Source organism: Marmota monax, unplaced genomic scaffold (genome assembly GCF_021218885.2).
Source record: "Marmota monax isolate L192 unplaced genomic scaffold, Marmota_monax_Labrador192_F-V1.1 WCK01_AAM20220418_F8-fsc00077, whole genome shotgun sequence".
NCBI classification, from domain to species: Eukaryota; Metazoa; Chordata; class Mammalia; order Rodentia; family Sciuridae; genus Marmota; species Marmota monax.
Window position 1 is genome coordinate 5,881,000 of NW_026694610.1, and position 19,892 is coordinate 5,900,891.

The 19,892-nt window shown below is 43.0% G+C and overlaps 1 protein-coding gene across 14 annotated transcripts in view; it reads right to left on the reverse strand.

Annotated features, from left to right (window-relative positions):
- Window positions 1-19,892, reverse strand: part of Pdzd2 (PDZ domain containing 2) — a 365,774-nt gene that overhangs the window by 50,146 nt on the left and 295,736 nt on the right. For all 14 annotated transcript variants that reach the window (XM_058572097.1, XM_046422305.2, XM_058572096.1 and 11 more), the window contains 2 exons: window positions 8,906-9,017; window positions 2,131-2,273 (listed from right to left, as the gene is read on the reverse strand). In XM_058572097.1, the coding sequence (XP_058428080.1) occupies window positions 2,131-2,273; window positions 8,906-9,017 (255 nt within the window). The remainder of the gene's footprint in view (window positions 1-2,130; window positions 2,274-8,905; window positions 9,018-19,892) is intronic.

Here is a 19,892-nt window from a genome sequence, read left to right on the forward strand (position 1 = left end):
TGCTGATGACCAATCTTCAGCACTACCTTCTTCCATGTCCCTTTGGGAACCAGTGAGAATCAAAGCCTGCCCACTTCATGGGTCTCTCCAAGAGTTTCAGGGGTCCCCTTCCATTTTCAAGACCTGTGTTGCCTAATACGGTCATCACCTGCCACCACTGGCTGTCTATATTTAAAATAAAGTGAGCTAAGATTAAAAATTCACTCCCTGGTCTCACTAGCCACTTTTCATGTGCTCAGTAGTCACACGTGGCTACCATCTTGGACAGTACAGATACAAAGCACTTCCAACCATGTGGGCAGTGTCATTGGATAACTCAGCTCCAGGTAACGATACTTTTTAGTGGAAGGAGAAAACCGAATAAAAAGAAAGGTGAATCCTGCGGGCAGAAAATAAGGAATCAAGAGGAAGGACATCTGAAGAAGGAAAAATTCTTTTCTTTCTTTACTAGCACAAGTTTCCTGATTTCTGGAGATCGATTAGAAATGAACCTTTCTTGGACTATAAATCTGGTCAGGTCGCCTAACAAGTCAGTTATGAAATTACCACCTTAATGCTAGATCTGTGACCCTGATGGTAGTAACCGTTTTCTCTCATCTTCCACACTAAAAGAGCCTGACCTGTTTCTCTCCTACCGCTTTCTGGTCTTTCTCTTTCTCAGTGGGTCCGATGGGATCATTCTGACCAGGCCACAGATCCGTCTGTCCCTAGTTGTAGGTCTGGATGAGCTTTAACAGATCCTACGCAATTCTTTTTTTTTGGTACTGGGGATTGAACCCAGAGGTGCTTAACCATTGAGCCACAACCCCAGCCCTCCCCAGGCTTTTAAAATATTTTATTTAGAGACAGGGTCTTGCTGAGTTGCTTAGGGCCTCAATAAGTTGCTGAGGCTGGCTTTGAACTAGCAATCTTCCTTCCTCTGCCTCCCGAGCTGCTGGGATTACAGGTGTGTGCCACAATGCTCAGCTCTATGCAATTCTTTCTTGCTGCTCTTTCTCAGTGCCTCACTCCCCTTTGGGTGAATGCAATACAAAAGACCCTGATCAGTAACTGGCTCTGAAACATGAACACTTCTATTTTTTTCCTGGTTCAGGTAAAAAGCAACAGAAGCAAGAGAAATACTTGACCCTGATATATAGCCACCTGTATTCATGCACTTTTAAACAAAAGAGACTCTGGCAAATCACCTTGAGTGAAATAATTAACCTCTTTGAGATTCAGTTGTCACAGCTGCAAAATGGTCATAACACACAAAAAGTAAGGGCTCAACCTAGAACACCTGATCCAAGACCGTAAGAATACCATCTGCGAGTCTCTAGGCACTTAGGGTGTCCTTGGTGCTATCCCTCCTCCTCCAGCTCTGCTTCATCGTCGGCCTGGGGATACAATGCCAATGTCTCCATTACTGTCCTCTGGCCCATGGGACCAGGACTCAAAGAACCCCACAAGTTCCCTAGAAACTGAGCCTGCCGCCAACTCAGTTGTGAGACCGTCTACCCAGTTTCTAGTAGGTTGGGGATACTACAGTTGGGGAGGAGCCCCCACACAGGGTCACGGAGCCCAGTGCTCTGAGGGGACAGGCTTGGAATATTAACAACCAGCTACTTCACCGCTCTGGGCAGCCCGTCCTGACCCTGGCTGTGTGAGTTGTCACCATGGAGTAGGTAGGCCCCAGGCATGGCACAGGCTCGAGCAGACCCCAGCCCCACAGTTGTTATGCTGACACCCGATGCGCCTATTAAATAAGCGATGGTGGTTCACCACAGACTGTGAGACGCCATTGTCTCCTGGCAGTTGAAAGTGACTTTTAGTTCCAAAATCCACAGCAGCAGGGGGAATGAGAGGCTGAGATGCAATGGAGGTTCTCTTTCTTTTCTAACTTTTTTCACCTATTAGGGTTCTTCCTTCCAGTCTCTCTGGGTGGACCTCCCTCTCTCTACTGTCTCTACTATCTCTCTGGCCCCAGATGCTCATGGCCCACACAGATGGAAGGTTCTTCTTCACACAGTAGACCATGTGTTAGGAGAAGAAGAAGAAGAAAGCCTGGGGACCCAGAGGCTGGTAACCCTGCTCTCTAACTAAGCAACTGTGGCTGTGACTGAGTGAGACACCCCGTGGCCCAGGACTGACCTGCGATGCTCCGGAGTCCAGCAGCTGGGGCAGGGAGTGCTTCCGGCCATCTCGGGAGACCTCCAGCATCCTGGCCCGGGGGTCTCCGTGGCGCACCATCAGCTCATTATATTCTTCCACTGACTCCAGACGGTGGACACCCCCTTGGAAAATAGAGGGGGTGGGAAATATGGCTTGATATGGGATAAGAAGTACCCACAGACATAAACTTGTAGTGTTTATGCCATACGCACAGTTTCAGAAGGCCTGGTGTCCAAGATACCCAAAGTACCAAGCCCACAGAGTCCCAGACCAAGTTCTGCATAAGCTTGTTGTGTAGTAAGGCCTATTAATGCCAGGTTATGAAGAAACTGCCAGTTAAGTGACCAGACTGGATAAGAGGCCATGGATATGTTTGATCCAAGTCAGATATAGGTGTGGTGGAAAAGCAAGGAATGTCAGGGAGAAGGCCTGACATTTTTCTGCGTCCAGTGGTGGAACAGCAGAACTCTGTGGTTGGTACAGTTCCATCACGGGGCAGATACTTTTTAACCTACGTGTAGCACAACTTTTTAAATAAAATTTTTATTAGCAAGTAAGACTTATAAATCCTAACCGACAGTTCCATGAAGTTTTACAAAGTGGACGTACCAGTGACCAACACCCCCAGGTCAAGAAACAGAAAGTTAACCAGAACCTCAGGGTTACCCATCATGCCACTGCCCACCCCTCCCCCAGCAATGACCATGATCTGGACTTTGACATCACAGGCGATTTTGGCCTGTTCTTGACCTTTATATAAATGAATGTGTACAATATGTACTTTCTGTGTTTGGCTCATTGTTCCTAACATTGTGAGAGTTACTCCTGTTGTCTGTATGCCAGTAGCTTGTTTGTTCTTATTCTGCATAATATTTCATCACATAAACATACCACTATTTATTTACTTATTCTATTGTTGATGGATATTTGCCTTGTATCCAGTTTTAGAACTAGAATAAGGGTCAGCAAATTTTTTTTGGTAAGGGCCAGATAGTACATCTCTTAGCTTTGTGGGCTATGAATGGTCTTTGTCACACATTCTTAATAGTCCACTCAAAGTGTGGAAAGCATTTCTAGCTCTTAGCCATATAAATAATAGCCGTGGGAGGTAGTTCGCTGACCTCTGATCTAGGTATACCATTACTGAATATTCTCATACACATCTCTTGCACAAGTCATTTGTGTTGGGTGGCACGTAGGAGTGGCGGTGCTGGGTACAGGCATCTGTTCACCTTTGCTAGTGTTGTATCACCAGCAATCAATGTATGAATTCTAGCTTCTCCATGTCCTCATGGCCAGTCTTTGATAGTGTCAGTCTTTGATGTCAATCATTCTGGTGGGTACACAATGGTATCTCACTGTGGTTTTTAATTTGCATTTCACAGGTGACCAAGTTTCTTTTTCATGTATTTATTGGCTGTTTTTCTTTTGTAAAGTGCCTGTGGGAGGCTTCTGCCGATTCTTTTTTTTTTTTTTTTATTTTTCAGTTTTTAGTGGACACAACATCTTTGTATGTGGTGCTGAGGATTGAACCCGGTCCGAACGCATGTCGAGCGAGCGCGCTACTGCTTGAGCCACATCCCCAGCCCATTCTGCCCATTCTTTTATTGGATTTCTGTCATTTTCTTGTGGAGTCATAGTTTTTACTTAGTTTTAACATATCTTAAATTATGAATCCTTTGTGGGATCAATGTATTGTAAATATTGTCTCCATGTCTGTGACCAGCCTTTTCATTACCTTAGTGGTATTTTTTGATGAATCAGAGTTCATAATTTTAATTCAGTACAAGATGATCATACATCACTTCATGACAGGTATATGTCTTGAGAAATACACTGTTAGGTGACTTTGTTGTGAGACTGCCATAGAGTGTACTTACACCAACTAAGATGGCTACAAGGTCAAATGGTGATACAGTTTTATGGGACCATAGCCATATACATGGGCCACTGGGCACAGAAATGTCATGTAGTACATGACAATGTACCATTTTTCACCTTTATGGCTAAAACTTTAATGTCCTGTTTAAGAAATTAATGATTTTGAAAGGCAGCGTTATTAGTTTCCAATTTACATTGTATGTTGTTTCAAAATAATATAACGAAAGAGAGCTGGGGTTGTGGCTCAGAGGTAGAGCACTAGCCTAATATGTGTGGGGCACTGGGTTTGATTCTCAGCACCACATAAATAAAGATATTGTGTCCACCTATAACCAGAAATTAAAAAAAAGAAAGATAATGGAAGAGATTTTAATCTTAAATTATGGGTCATTTAAATATGAATACAGCTATAATATTATTGCAATGTTTTTACTATATACAGTATATATGTATTCATGTATGTATGTGTATGTATGGTGTGTATATATCTTGACATATAGATAATTTAGAATATCAAGTTCTTCTGTACTATGTGATGATTCATTTGATGACCTAAAATTTCTATTTACCTAAAACTTTCTCTGAAAATTTTTCATAGAATAAAGCAAGGTAATTTGGTACTTTGAAAAAGAATATATTGATGAGTTGTTAATAGTGATAAAAAGTTAGAAAAGTGCTGATACAGTTATATTATAATGGATATCACTAATGCCTTGACTTTTCAAAAGCTAAATACTAACTCTGTGAAGTAGGTTTTTTCAAACATCTGAAATTCCTTTGCAACCAAGGAAAATTTTGCATTTGAAAAGATCACAAACCTAAGGGATTAACATAGATAAATTGAAAGTACCAATATTAAAGGGGAACCCTGCGGACAAAAAGGAAGCATGAAGTAAGGAAAAACTCAGGTGCAAATATCAGAAAAATTCTCCCTGAAAGGAGAGACGCTGCTGCTCTAGTCAGACTGGGCAAAACCCTCGTGGAAATGGCTGGAACCTCCTTACAGATACTCTTTAATAGTTTATAAGTTAATAATTCATGACCCGATTAATCTCTCTTGGCATGCTTGTTCATCTGAAAAAGATTTATTAGAAAAAAATTCCCCTTGAGCTGACAGGGAGGCTCTTGTCACTAACAGGACAGAAACCACATTGTAGTGTCCAGAGATAAAACACTGACTAGGGCAATGCCAGAGTGACTCATTTAAGAAAATATGAAATCAACATCCAGGTTCACAGTACAAACTAGGAGCTGATCTCATGGAAATCTGTATGCAAATAAGTCATTACAATGAATGGATTTCACAGGACTGAACGAGGCCCGGTTCTTTAAGCCTCTTCAGCATGTCTCCAGATTACACTTCCAGTCTTATCTCCTACTACCCTGCTCTGTGCTGATGACTGTCGAAGGAAAGGATTTGTCCTCTTCCCCCTCCTTTCTGGACTGGGACACACAGATGTCACATGCAGTTTTTCCCACCTTCGTTCGCCTGCCCCCTTGCCTCCCACCCCCGGATTCTATGGCCTCGTTTCTCCTAATCCCTCTGACGAGCTCTGCTGCCCTGAATCATTGTTGCTGTCAGATCATCTTGGCTCTTTCAAATGGCTGAGGAATAAAAACAGTGGCCAAAACTTCTCTAATACATTCTCCCCCATTGTCCCTAAAATCTCTCTTTCAAATCCTGCCAGAGTCCTGGCGCCCCTTCATCTGTGTCTTCTGATGTCTCCCCACAGCGCCACCACCTGGACAGATCCTGTCTTTGGCCTGGTGAGTGGCTGATGGTGTCCACTGCTCTGTGTACCTGTGGGCAGCCTACCCTGGGACCAGGCATTCCTGGGAAGTCTCCTGCCTGAATCCATTCAAGCAGGTCTCTCTCTGAGAGGGTAATAGGTGAGAAGGATCCAGATGAAAATGATGAGAATGAGCCCGGTATTAAAGATGATGAGGGTAATAAGGGTGGCAGCCACCACGAAGCAAGGGCGCAGTTGCCACACTCAGAATGGCAGTGCCACATGCATACTCTTGACTGGATCTGTCAACCAGACTTGGCCCTTGGAAGAGTCTCACAAGTACTGTCAGGATAAGTGTATATTATAACCCTCACTTGACAGAGAAGAAACTGAGGCCCAGAGAAGTCACTTGTCCCAGGTCATTTGTCCCACCAGAAGTGGCATAGCTGGGAACTGAATACAGTTCTGGATAATGTGTATGTGTTTCTCCCTGTTCTGCATTTCCATGTCACAGCCTTGGATGTCCCCAGAAGGACACGGGAAGAAACGGGGGGTGGGGGGGGGCAGTCCTTCATGACAAACAGTGGCCAGTTCTGGATTTAATGATCAGCTGGACGTGCTGCTCATTCCAAATTTACAGTATTGCTACAGTCTATCTGGAATGTCCCCTCGTGGCTCATGTGTTGGAGGCTTGGTCCCCAATGCAGCAATGTCCAGAGGTGGATCTTTTGGGAAATGATTGGATAGGAGAGCTCTGATTTCATCAGATTAATCATAGCTGAATGGAAGAAGTAAGTCATTGGGTGTACGTTCTTGGGGAGTACATTTGACCCTGAGCCCTCCTTCTCCCTCCTCTGGTTCCTGACTGCCATGAGGTGTTACTCCATAACGCCCTTTCCTTTGGTCATGATGTTCTGCTCACCTCAGGCCCAAAGCCAGACAACCACGGACTGAAGCCTCTGAAACCATGATCCAAAATAAATCTTTTCTCTCCTAAGTTCCTTTTCTCAGGTATTTTGTCCCAGCAACAAAGCTGACTAACACTAGCATGAACAGAATTATAAAATCACACATCCGGAAGCAGACACTCCCCCCCACCCCACCCCCACCCGGCCCCTGCTATATCCCACTCCCTATGTAGATGGATCTAGGAAGCCCCAGACAGGGGACAGAATTCTTTCATGATCAGGAAACTCAAGGGTTGGAAGAAATGTCTGCGGTGGGGGTGGGAGTAGGGATGGGGGCAGCTCCTTTTCCCAGAGCGACTTTGACTGAGTGACCTTTGGGATTCCCTTAACTTCTCAGGTCTCATCCATAAAATGAAGAATGTGACCAGGTTGGTTTCAAAGGTCCCTGTATTTCCTCAGAGCTCTGTGAGCCTCCCTGGGGGTTGTTTATAAGGTGTCAGAGAGCTGACCTCAGGGCCTTCCCCACCCAAACGCAAACAGGATTTAAATGTTTCTCTCAACCACTCCTCAGGACTGGAGATTGGGGGGAGGGGGGCAGTTTTGTTGGCTGCTGCCTCCAGGTGAGAACCTGCACTGGTTCTCCTCATCAGTCTCTGGCTTCACGGGTCTCTTTTCTCACAAATGTTCTAACACCACCTAAGTCTGCAGAGCGGCAAATACAATTGATTTTGTTTACTTTGTTGAAAAAGTGATGTATTCTATGGTCCCATACCTGCCATCTTGCCTGAGAATAGACTCAGCGGAGGCCGGGCAGGGAGGGAGGAGGGAAGGGAGGGAGGTGGCACCAGACTTTGGCTGGTAGCCTGGCTACTGCCCCCTCTATCCATTTGGGTGGTGGAGGACAAAGCGGATGGTTTTTGGCTACAACACACTATGCATTGCCCTAGATGAATCACGTACATTAAAAACACACATCTGCCCAACCTTTCAAAGTCAGGGTATTATTCTCTTATTTCAGGTGGGGAGTAGAAGTTTGGGGAGGCTCAGAAATCAGCCTAAGGGTGTGAGGCAATTCAAGAGCTGAAGGGTAAGCCTGGCGCTGCCAGGCCTCACGGCTCTTGCTTTGAGAGCCAGGAGGGTTGGAACAAGCTGTAGTCCCAGAGACTATGGAGGCTAAGGCAGGAGGATCACAAGTTTAAGGCCAGCCTGGGAAGCTTGGTGAGACCTTGTCTCAAAATAAAATAAAAAGGGCCGGGATGTAGCTCAGAGGTAGAGCACCCCTGGGTTCAATTCTCTGTTAACTTTCCCCCTCCAAAAAAAGTCAAAATGAAGAGGAACATGTAGGGGTAGTCACTTCATTCCTGCCTCTGCACCTCGTCTCTGTGTCTTCCTTTTTATTTTCCTTCCAGGAAAGAAAAAAAGAAAAGTCATTCCAGATGACTGTCATGGGTGGGCAGCCAGGATCGACTTCTCCATTAGGCCAATTAGGCCAGAAAATACAGTGCCAGAGGCCCATGACACTTTCAAGGACCCACAGGAACATTTTAATTACTTTTTAAATGCAGAAAAAAATCGAACATAATCACAACAAATAGATTTACATGAACCCGGACTGTATCTGTATACCAACACACGTATAAAATATAATTCTTATTTTTTGGTGGAAGAAATGCCCCATTAGGGCAAAAGTGCCTGAGACCCATGAAAGTCATCCTGTGTCTCCTGCACTTGGCCTCCGCTTTCAGCATTCAGGGCACAGGCCAGCGACTCTAAGGAAATGCCCAGGAAGTAGAGAATACAGAATCTATTTGTTTGAAAAGCTGAAATTCCATCCCATTTGTTCTTGATTAGTTGAGATGCAAATTTGATATTAGATAAATGGCTCTTTGTCCCTTTTTCTGGTTGGCTGAGGGTGGGGAAGATGGACCATCAGGGGTGTTCCACACTGAAGGGGTCACCTGAAATCCTACAGAAATAAATGAACCAAACAAATTTACATTTTGGTGGAGACACACAGCAATGTTGACATTCACTTTGTTATGACTCAGATAAAAATATTTACGTGGGCAGCCAGGCTTAATGGCGCTGTTATGCCAGGAACATGCATCATCTAAGGAAAAACAATTTTGAGGTTAAGGAATAAAAGTGCTCATTCCGTTAATGGCATTATCTCCCCACTCCCGAGGCGGAAAGCTCATCTTGGGGCAGGCCTCAGCAGGCAGAGTTGACACTTACCTGACAGACGACTCTTGAGCTTCAGTTTACTGTTGCCCTGTTTGGGACTTTCCAAGCTCCCCTTGGAATCCTCAGGGCCACACACATCTTGGTGTTCATCTGACTCAGGCATCTGAAATATAGAGGACACAGAGCTGGTGGGAGAAGCTAGTCCTGGAACCACTTATGCTACCCCTCCAAGAAGTTATCTCAATAGAGTTCAAGGAGCAGGTATCATGTGAGAAAAAAATTTCAGAGGATCAAAGCACTTGATAACCTGCAGATAACCTGCAGCCTGACAGCAGCATCTGCTGGGAAGTCCTTCCTCAGCACACGGGGAGGTTTTCAACTGGAGGCAGTCCTTGGACTATGCTGTCTCTCATTCTAGATTAGAGGAAACTGTAGGTCAAGGTTACCCAGGGTAGTCAATGGCAAAAACAAAATCATAGCCTGGTCTCTTGGCTTGTGGGTCAGTGCTTTCCTACAATGCAAGTTGCAACAAATATGAAACCAGAAGTTAAAACCCAATTCTAAGGTTCCAAGGTAACAGAGGTCCACTTTATGCTTGGAATACAGCCCTTGCATCTGATTTTTATTTAATTATTTATTTAAACTTATCTTTTTTTTAATATTTATTTTTTGGTTGTGGTTGGACACAATACCTTTATTTCACTTATTTATTTTTAATGTAGTACCCAGGGCCTCGTGCGTGCAAGGCGAGGGCTCTATCACTGAGCCACAACCCCAGCCCTGCAACTGAGTTTTAAAATGGACGTGTTTCTTTTCCTTTTCTCTCCCTATTCCTAATCTCAGGGGAAACAGATTACCTTACTTCCCCATCCTAGGCAGAGTTATCTGTCCCTGAGCACACACCCACCATAGGAATGAAATAATCCAGACTTTGGGGATGGCATCAGAAGATCTCAGAAATGACAATCTCCCAAATTAACAAGTGAATTACAATTCCAACACAGAACCCGAGGAATGTAGCCTTTGAGTCACCTCTTTAAAAGCCCCTTTTTGCTGCTGATGGGAAGAATCACAGCTTTTGGGATAGGAGTCCCCTGTATTTCTCCTTTGCTAGCAAAGCAATAAACCTTCTTTTTCCCCAAACTGAGTCCTCATTATTGGATTGGCACTGGGGATAAGAACCGAGTTTTCAGCAGGCAACATCTAAAATATAGCAAAACTTTGATTTTGTAGCAGTCAAAAAACACTACAGGCATGCATAGCTTAATGATGGGAATGTGCGCTGAGAAATGTGGCATTAGACAATTTTGTCATTGTAAGGACATCATGGAATGTTGTTGTTGTTGTTATTGTTTTTTTTTTTTTTTTTGGTACTGGGGATTGAACCCAGGGGCTCTATACCACTGAGCTATATCCCAAGTCCTTTTTATTTTGAAGCAGGATCTCCCTAAATTGCTAAGAGCGTTGCTAACCCCCTGAGGCTAGCCTTCAATTTAACAATCCTCTTGCCTCAGCCTCCTGATTCACTGGGATTACAGGTGTGCCCCACCATGCCTGGCTACAGAGTGTACTAGCACAAAGCTAGATGGTCTAGTCAACCACTCTGAGTGGCCTCCTGATACAACCGAATGTAAACAAGAGATGGTAAGGCTGCTGCCAGCACCACACGGCAGGTTGTTGTAAGGTAAACTTCTAGTAAGTAGGAGTAGACTCTAAAATAATGCTAAAAAGCATAGTAAATGTAATAAACCAGAGGGCTGGGGTTGTGGTTCAGTGATAGAGCACTTGCCTAGTATGTGTGAGACACTGGGTTGGATCCTCAGCATCACAGACAATAAATAAAATAAAGTTAAAAAAATATAAACCAGTAACATAACTATGTCTACTGTCAAATATTATGTGCTGTACATAATGGCATATGCCATATTTTTACATGACTGATGGCCCAGGCTTATGTATACCAGCAGTCCCCGGAGCACACAATGCATTGCCTGATGACATCACTAGGCAATAGGAACCTTTCAGTTCCACAGTAATCTCACGGGACCACAGTCACATGTGCAGTCTGTCACTCACTGAAGTGTGCGTCACCTGACTACATACCTTCAGTCACTGATGTTCCATGTACACTCCCATGCCCTGATTAAACACCTCCCAGAAACAAGCACCACCCAGGTTATGTGCAGGACTCGGTCCACATCTGTAAGCCGTGTGTGTAGAATTGGATCCTGAGAGTGACGTGGGAAGGGTGCTCCCAAGGTTCATGGGGCTCTCCATCCTAGAAAATCCAAAAACGCTAAAAAGTACAATTACAAGATGGAGGAAGGAAATTTGTGTGTTTGGTTTGTTAAAAACGTGGAGTGGGTAATTTGTACAAAACAAACTTATGAGATACATGAAACAATAAACTCTTTATTTGAAAAGTTATTTTTCTTTGAGGTTTTGGAGAAAAAGCCTAACAATAAAGTAGATAAGATTCATACGAAGGAACATGTACATGTTTTAAAATGCATATATGATATTCTTTGACAATGAAAAATCATGTGATAATAATGCAAAAAAGCCCTACCTGGATTTAAACAGGTAATGTATTATATCCTGTATCTCAAAATCAGTGTATAAAAATATATGAAGTAGAGGATATTATTTATATAGGTTTATATATAATAATATCTGAAAAAGTTCCTCTTTTTTTCTTAAGCTCAAGTATCTTTCTGGATAAGGAAGAGGAATAAAAGGTCTGAGAAGGAAGAGATATAAGCAAAGTTGAATAAGGAGCACTGGGAAAATAAATTAACCCTGATATACAAAACAAAGATAACAAATTTAGTGCATTCATATTACAATACAAGGGGCTAGCAGGTAGTTGTCCAGGTTTAAATCTGAAGAAAAGGCAAAGCCAATGTGGTAACACACACCTATAATTCTAGCAACTGGGGAGTCCAAGGCAGGAGGATCGCAAGCGTCAGGCCAGCCTCAGCAACTAATGTGGTCCTAAGCAACTAAGTGAGACCCTGTCTCAAAATACAAAATGAGGGGCTGGGGTTGTAGATCAGTGGTAGTGCGCCTGTCTAGCATGTGGGAGGCACTGGGTTCGATCCTCAGCAGTAAATAAAAATAAATAAATAAAACAAAGGTATTGTGTCCATCTATACTAAAATAAAAACACACACACAAACAAACAAATAAAATAATGAAACGGGCTTGTGCTGTAGCTCAGAGGTAAAGCATCCCTGGATTCAATCTTCAGTATGAGGGGTGGGGACAGGGGCAGGGGAGACAATGGAATCTTGAGGACAATTTTAGATACTTTTTTAGAGGGATGATTTTTCCAACCTTGAAACCTGACACTGATGCAAACAGTGAAAAAGAAGCATTTTGAGATATGCCAGAGATCAGAGCCTCATGAGACAAGGAGAGGAACAAATAGGAATAGTCCAGAGAGGACTCCCAGGGCTTCTCCTCTGTGTGGCTTAAAGACTTTATGGAAAGAACCTGAACCCAGCTATAAACAGCAATCACTGGACACTGGTTGTTGTTCTCCCCCCTCCTTCTGGTTACACCTCCTGACCCAGGCGCCGGCCTTTAGAGAGCCGCTCTCCCCTGACGGCAGGTCACTCCTTCCTTTGGTGCCCATTAAGTGAGCAGTTTACTACACGGTGCTGCCTGAGCTCTCTTGTCCAGGGAAGAAAACTGCCCCTGCCTCCTGCTTCTGATCTCCTCAAGTGACCTCCTTCTTCCCCTCCATCTTCCCAAAGAACCCCCAGTTTTCACAGAATGAGTGGATTCTGGAGATGACGTAAGCACTCTTGAGTACCCAGGGAGGTAAGTGGCCGGCCAGGGCCTCTTAGCACCATACAGACAAGGCCACGGCTTAATTCTCCATTTCTAAACACCAGCTCATATATTACCAGGATGTTTCCCCCTCAACCTGAAGATGCGTTTAACTAAACGAGTTATGTGGATTATTAATACCAAACAAGCATTTAGTTCACTCCACTTGTTTTTCCATTTAATTTTCATAGCAAATATATATCCCATGGTAAACAGTATCACCTCCATTTGACAGATGAGGAAATAAAAGCAAGACCCTTAAGTTAGATTCTTTTGCTCATGACATATATTTGGGATCTAAGAGATTGTTTATGAAGAAAGAAAGAGTACAGAAAAAGTGGTGTTGAGTTGTACAAGAGGTTACATGTACTATGTCAAACCTGAAGTCCATAAGACACAAACAAAAAAACTGTAAACTCTTCTTTAGTATTAGAAGTCGAGGGCAGGCATTTAAAAGTAAGGGAATCAGAGCCTTAAAGAACAATGCTGCGCACATCTGTAATCTCAGCAGCTCTGGAGGCTGAGACAGGAGGATCTTGAGTTCAAAGCCAGCCTCAGCAATGGACAGGTGCTAAGCAACTCAGTGACACCCTGTCTCTAAATAAAATACAAAATAGGGCTGGGGATGTGGCTCAGTGGTTGAGTGTCCCTGAGTTCAATCCCTGGTTAAAAACCAAACAAAAACAAAACAAAAAAAACAAAACAAAAACAATGCTTTTTTTTCCTCTTAATCCCTCAATGAAAGAATGAAATGAGATTTTGTTTCCGTGTTCTACAAGAAGGCAGTAAGATTTAAAAAAAAATTTTTTTTAGTTGTAGATGGACACAATATCTTTATTTTTATTTATTTACTTTTTTTGTGTTGCTGAAGATCAAACCTAGGGCCTCACACATGCGAGGCAAGCACTCTACCACTGAGCTACAACCCCAGCCCAGTAATGAGATTTTTTTTTTAAGGCCAGAGAAATCTTATGCTAATAACAGTGCATGTTATTACCCAATCTTGTGGGTAGACCCAATAAGAATGGATTTAGAGACATCTCAAAATATTATAAATGGTGAGCTCAGAGTAGGAGTGAATTCTATTTCAGAACCTACTGAAAGTGTTAGCAAAACTTTCTGAATCTATTTTGTGTTCCCATAACACAATACCAGAGTATAGGTAATTTATAAAGAAAAGAAGCGTATTTCTCACAGTTTTTCAGCCTGGGAAGTCCAATATCAAAGTGCCAGCAACTGGCTAGGACCTTCTTGCTGTGTCCTTGCAGAAGGACAGGGAGCAACAAGAGGCCAAACTCACCTTTACAATAAGCCTGCTCTTGCAATAAGTAATCTTCTCCCACAATAATGACATTAATCTGCTGAAGTCTGGCTGGGCACAAATAACAGAGCCGCCACAAAGCCTTGTAGGTTCAAACAGCAACTCTTTATTCCCCAACTCTCAACGGCACTGCACACACACTACTCGGGAACACACTCCTTCCACTGGGCTCAAGGCGCCCAATCTCCCGAACCCCCACAAGAACTGCTCGGGAACTCCAAAGTAGCAGGTGACCAAGGCAGATTTCCCGAGCCACCCCATTCACCCGGAGCAGGGTCCATATACAACTCAATCAATCCAGCATCAAAGCAGTTATATACAGCTTAACTCAAATCATCATCTCAATGGTTTGCTGGTGTCACCTTTCAACCATTCCCTCTGGCAATATGCCAGGCATCATTCTGACTTGGCTGTGGCTCTCAACATTAATCCATTCATGAGGGCTCTAGTCATCTCTTCTTAGGTCCCACCTCCCAACACTGTTGACCGGGATTAGATTTCCAACACATGAATTTATTCAAACCACAGCAATAGAATTCTGAATTTAAATGGGACTATTTCCTCCTGTAACAGAAAACTGGTTTGTCATGTTAGATGGATTGTAACTCAGTGAACAGGAAGTGGCTACCTAGCCACATTATTTCCAGTTTAAAGCAGGAAGTAGCAGCGTACAAAGTATAATTTTGATTACAATGAACCTTTCCTTAGTCTTCTGACTATTGTCTGAAAAATGTCCACACTCTAACAGAATCCCTTTGCTGTGTGAATTTTGCCCTGATACACAGAACAAATCAAACTGTTCTGAAAATATCATTTTAGTTGTTCTAAAATGAAATTTGCAGAAATTTCTCTTGGAAGACCTTCAGTTCAGTGAAACAGTTGATATAATGTATTATTCATGAGCAGTTTCTAATCCACATGTTAGAAAACAATGCCATTAGATTTTTGCAATCTAATAATATTTGCCAATCTCCATGGAGTCCCCCTCTTTCTGTCCTATTCTGTATCTGTAACCTGTGAAACTCTCTCTCAGTGAAGAAACATCTTTAGCTTCTAGCACCTTGGTGGGCAGAATGGTTAAGAGTCCAATTGCCTGAGCACAAATCCTGGTTACACCATTTTATTATCTTCATCTCAAACATAGGTCTGCATTTAAGAATTAAGTGGTAAAGGATTCTGATTAATGGTGATAGATTTCCCTTTTAAAACAATGCTATAAGACAGGGAAGAGAAGGAAGGAGGGAGGAGGTGGGGAAAGGAGGGAGGAAGGAATAATTCTACAAGGGCAAAAAGAATAGAAGACAATAGCAACAAAATGCTGGAAACCAGTAAGCAATCAGATGGGTGGTAACAGATCTGATTTATGCTGAGTAGGGATTTCTCTAAGTAGGGATTAGAGAAAACTGAATAGAAACCCAGTTTGCATAGAAAGTTTCCCAAAACTCAGGAGTGGCCAACAGAGGACCTCTGGAAGCAGGCACAAAGGTAAGGCTGGAACAATGGTACAAGAAATGGCCAAGAGTTCAAGGTGATTGCAGCAAGCATTTATAGTAGTCTGATTTTTTACAGAGATTTTTGGGAGGCTGGGATTGGCCTGGATAATCTTTGGTGTGCATAAGAATCACCTGGAGAGCCACTAAAGCATACTAAGGCCCAGGCCTGCCCTTCAGAATTCACCACCCTAGGTGGAAGCACCAGCCAAAGGAGATGTAGAATTGACCTGCAATTTTCCCTGTTATTTCATGAGTTACTCCAGAGATGGAGAGTAGCTACACTGAAGTAGCCCATCAGGCAAAAACTGACGGGGAATTATCATCATCATGCTGCTGTCTAGAATATATGTATTCTTTTTTTCTTTAAAGATTTTTTTTAAGGTGGACACAATATCTTTATTTATTGTATTTATTTTTCTGTGGTGCTGAGGTTTGAGCCCAGTGCCTAACATGTGCGAGGCAAGTACTCTACTGCTGAGCTATAACCCCAACCCCTAGAATATGTGTATTCTGAACAGCAATTATGGAAACCTGTCCCACTCAGTGTATGGACTACAAGCACATAAGTGTGCTGGGAGCCATTAGCCAAGTAGGTATGACAATTTCCTTGCCAGCGTACCCCATGTTGCAGTGACATTGAATGTAGGTGACCTTGTTCAAGGACCAAGGCGGATTAGGGCGTTCCCGGTTTAGGTTCCAGGTTTAAGGTTTAAGATTATTCCTGCTGGGAATAGGGCGTATCCTGCTGCCTGAGTTCCCCTTCAGTTCTCACGGGATTGAGACAGTATATTTTGGAGATAGAAGCCCAGTGGAGGTGGATTTGGGCAGAGAACGTGGATTTCCCCAGAACCTGTTGGTAGATGGCTGGTGTGAGTTCGGGAATAAAGAGTTGCTGTTTGAATCTACAAGCTGTGTGGTGGCTCGTGATTGTGTGCCCAGCCAGACTGCGGCATTTGTGCCCAGCCAGACTGTGGCATAAGTGTATGCAGGCTGGTGGAGTAACTCATTGGTAGAGCACTTGCCTGGCATGAGCAAGGCCTTGAGTTTGACCTTTAGTAAGAAAGCATGTGTGCTGGGGAGAGGAGGAAGAGAGGAAGGGGAGGAGGAAGAAAAAAGGAGGAGGAGAAAGGAAAGGAAGAGGAGGAAGGGGAGGAAGAAAAGAAGAAGAAAGGGGGAAGAGGGGGAAAAAGAAGAAAGGGGGGGGAGGAGGAGGAGGAGGAGAAAGGAAGAGAAATCTAACCAAGGAACAGAGGCAAAAACAGAGAAAAGAGAGTGGCATCCTAGGCCCAGAAAACTAAGAGAGATGTGATTTTAAAACTGAAGATGGGTCCAGGAGGATCATAAGTCTGAGACTAGCCTCAGCAACTTAGGGAGGTCCAAAGCAATTTAGCAAGACCCTGTCTCAAAATAGAATCATTTTAAAAAAGCCTATTGTGGGGGGCAGAATAGTGTTGGGAATATGGCTCAGTAGTTAAGTGGCCCTGGATTCAATCCCCAATACAAAATAAAAAACAAAAACAAACAAAAACCCCTGCAAATGAAATGCTTTAGTAAAAGGCCTTGGGATAGCTACACCAAGAGAGATCAGAAAGTGTACAGGTTTAAAGGTGGGTGGTAAGAAAGAATAAAAAGAACTCCTGAGTAAAACTCACAAGGACACAGTTGTTGTTGTTGCCCTAACGGAAGGGACCTGAGAAATGTATGAAATTAGAAATCCAGAGGGAGTAAATGTGAGAAATAAGGAGGGAGCCCTGGCTAATTCTGAGCTGGAGGTGATGGTCAAGATGCACTAGAATAATGGAGACTTTTAGGGGACTCATTGATTCCATCTTTTCATATGACAGAATCTAGATTAGTATTTTAGGAAAAAAAAATTCTGAGTTAGAAAGCAAAGGAACAGAAGGAAAAAATTTAAAGGCATCCAAATCCAGCAAACAGGGCTGTGAAAGAAGGAAAGGAACCAATTTAAGCAGTAGGTGAAAAAGAAATTCAAGGGAGTGGAGTCCTCCCCAAAGGGGAGGGATATAAAACCTTAGAGGCATCCAATTACTGACCAAGAATATGTGACAGAAAGCAACACTACTCGACCCTTTGAACATTTAAAACCTGAGGAAAGATGAATCTGGAGGAGTTGGTGGCAGAGGTATTATTATCCTCAAATAGTTTTTTAGGGGCAGAAGCTGTAGAATCATCAACAGCACGTCTGGTTCATGAATCTGCAGAAGGTGTTTTCCCAGCTGAGCAAATAAATAGGGGAGGAGAGATGTAGCTTCTTCAGTTTTAGCACTTCTATGCAAGAGGCAGTATAAATGGAAAATATGGTCCAGGATGGAAGATTCTTACTCTGAGGCGCTATCAGAGGCACAATCTATACTCAATACAGTACACCAGGAAGGCCTATATTTTTGTGTCAAAGTGTAAAATGCAAACCAAGAAGCTTTTGAATGCACTAAAATTGCTTTAAGTAGGACCAGTTTGATCTCCCTCAACCCCAATTGGGAGAAGATTCCTTGCCAGTTGAATTTAAGTTCATGGTTATGCACTCTTGACAATAATCACAGAATGACTGGCATCTTCAAGAGAAGTCAAGAATATTTTCATCATCTGTCTTTCTTTACTTGATGTTACTGAATTTCTCGGCTATAGCCAATTGGGAGACAACTCTCCACAGATCTTGTGCATTTCTACATGGCTTGTGAATGGAGGCACAGGCTGTTTTTACCAAGGTATCAATCTCTCAAGGATGTACCTAGTGTGAACAGCCTTGAAAGCTAGAGATAGAGTACGAGGAGGAAGGTGTGGGTTTGTTTGCTCTCTGGTATACGAAATCTCTCTTTCCCTCCAAAGTAAACCCTAGTTAGGCTTGTGTCTAGTCCATCACGAAGGATTGAAGTTACTTATCCTCAGGACTCTTTACCTGTGAGCAAGTCTACTGCACGTGTCTCTACCTGAGTTTTCTGTATTACAGCTGCAGGATTTGGAGTGGGCTGTGATGTGAAGGTGGAACTTTAAGTTGGGATTTGATCCTAAACTAGATAGAGAAAGCCAAAATCCAGTTGTTGCACCATGAGTAATAAAGTCATTTGTCTTAAACCCAGGAATCTCATCTTCTGCCAAGAAGATTCTTTAAAACTATAGTGTAAAATCTCCTTTTTTTTTTTTTTTTACCTGGGACAACTATCTTGGGGTTGGGATTTGGCTCATTTTTCTAAATGTCGTGGGTGTGGGGCCAATGTTTTGACATCATTGTGTGTTCACTTACTCTTTGTTCATCTACAAGTCACTGAGATATTTGCTGTTGAATGAGTTCCATGTTATTGGAGCTGGAGAAACCATATTTGTTCCAGGAAAAAATAGCTCAGGTTACAGACACTGAAAAATACAATCTCTTTCTAGCATTCAGCATCAAAAATCTCATTAGCTTAGATGGAGAAAAATAAGATACAGGAGAGATCAAAGGAGGCTATTAAATGCTTTTTTAAACTCACAAAGTCAAGGAAATTTAAGTTTGAATGTTAATTGCTTTAGATTTTAACATGTTTGGATCATGACTTGCAAAAAGATATAAATTTGTTGGCATTTGCTTGATTATCATTGTGGTGGCATTTTATTTCATTTGCAGAACTTCTGACAAGCTGCACTTTTGTATAAGAAAAATCATAGGGACCAGAGTTTTAGCTTCTGGAAAAATTTCGTCTTCTGGGAGTGGGGAGCAAGCCATTTCCCATGAGACAGGCCACTTGGGTTCAAGCTAAAGACGACTACTTAGGAATGTCCTCTAACTGCTGTTCAAAGCATTTGTGAGAGCTCCTTGAACACACTGTGACTAATCTGATGTCTAACTTCTGAGCATCATCTGTCTTTCTCAGCTAGTTCTTGAGGCCTTACAAACAAACCAGGTGAAACATGGCCTTTCTTTCTACCTCATCCCATTGTGCAAGCATATCTAGTCCCAGGGAACACTTCAGGAGGACTGGTGGTACCCAGGTCACACCACATTTTTATGGTTCCCAGCATTTGTTTAAAAAAAAAAAAATGCAGATGTGACAGAAGACATCTCAGTTCTGAATCCCAGGAAGCTTGACTGGCTTTTCTCCCATCAGTGTCCACAGGACCACGGAGCCTGGTGATTTCCCTTTCATGCTTCAGCCACACTAAGATTATTTTTAGGCTGCCAAAGGAAGCTCATTTTCCAAATCTCTGGGGCAGATGTTCGAGTGACCAAAAGAGAACCAGATGGCCATCAGAGAGGCCAGGGCTGGAAATGAATAACCATTCAGAAAGAAGGAATCAGAACAACAATAAATCAGCACGAAGTGGCCAGAAGCCTGCAAGCTGCCTGCAGAAATTAAAACCGTGAACCTACTGCTATGCCAGACCCACTGCTCTC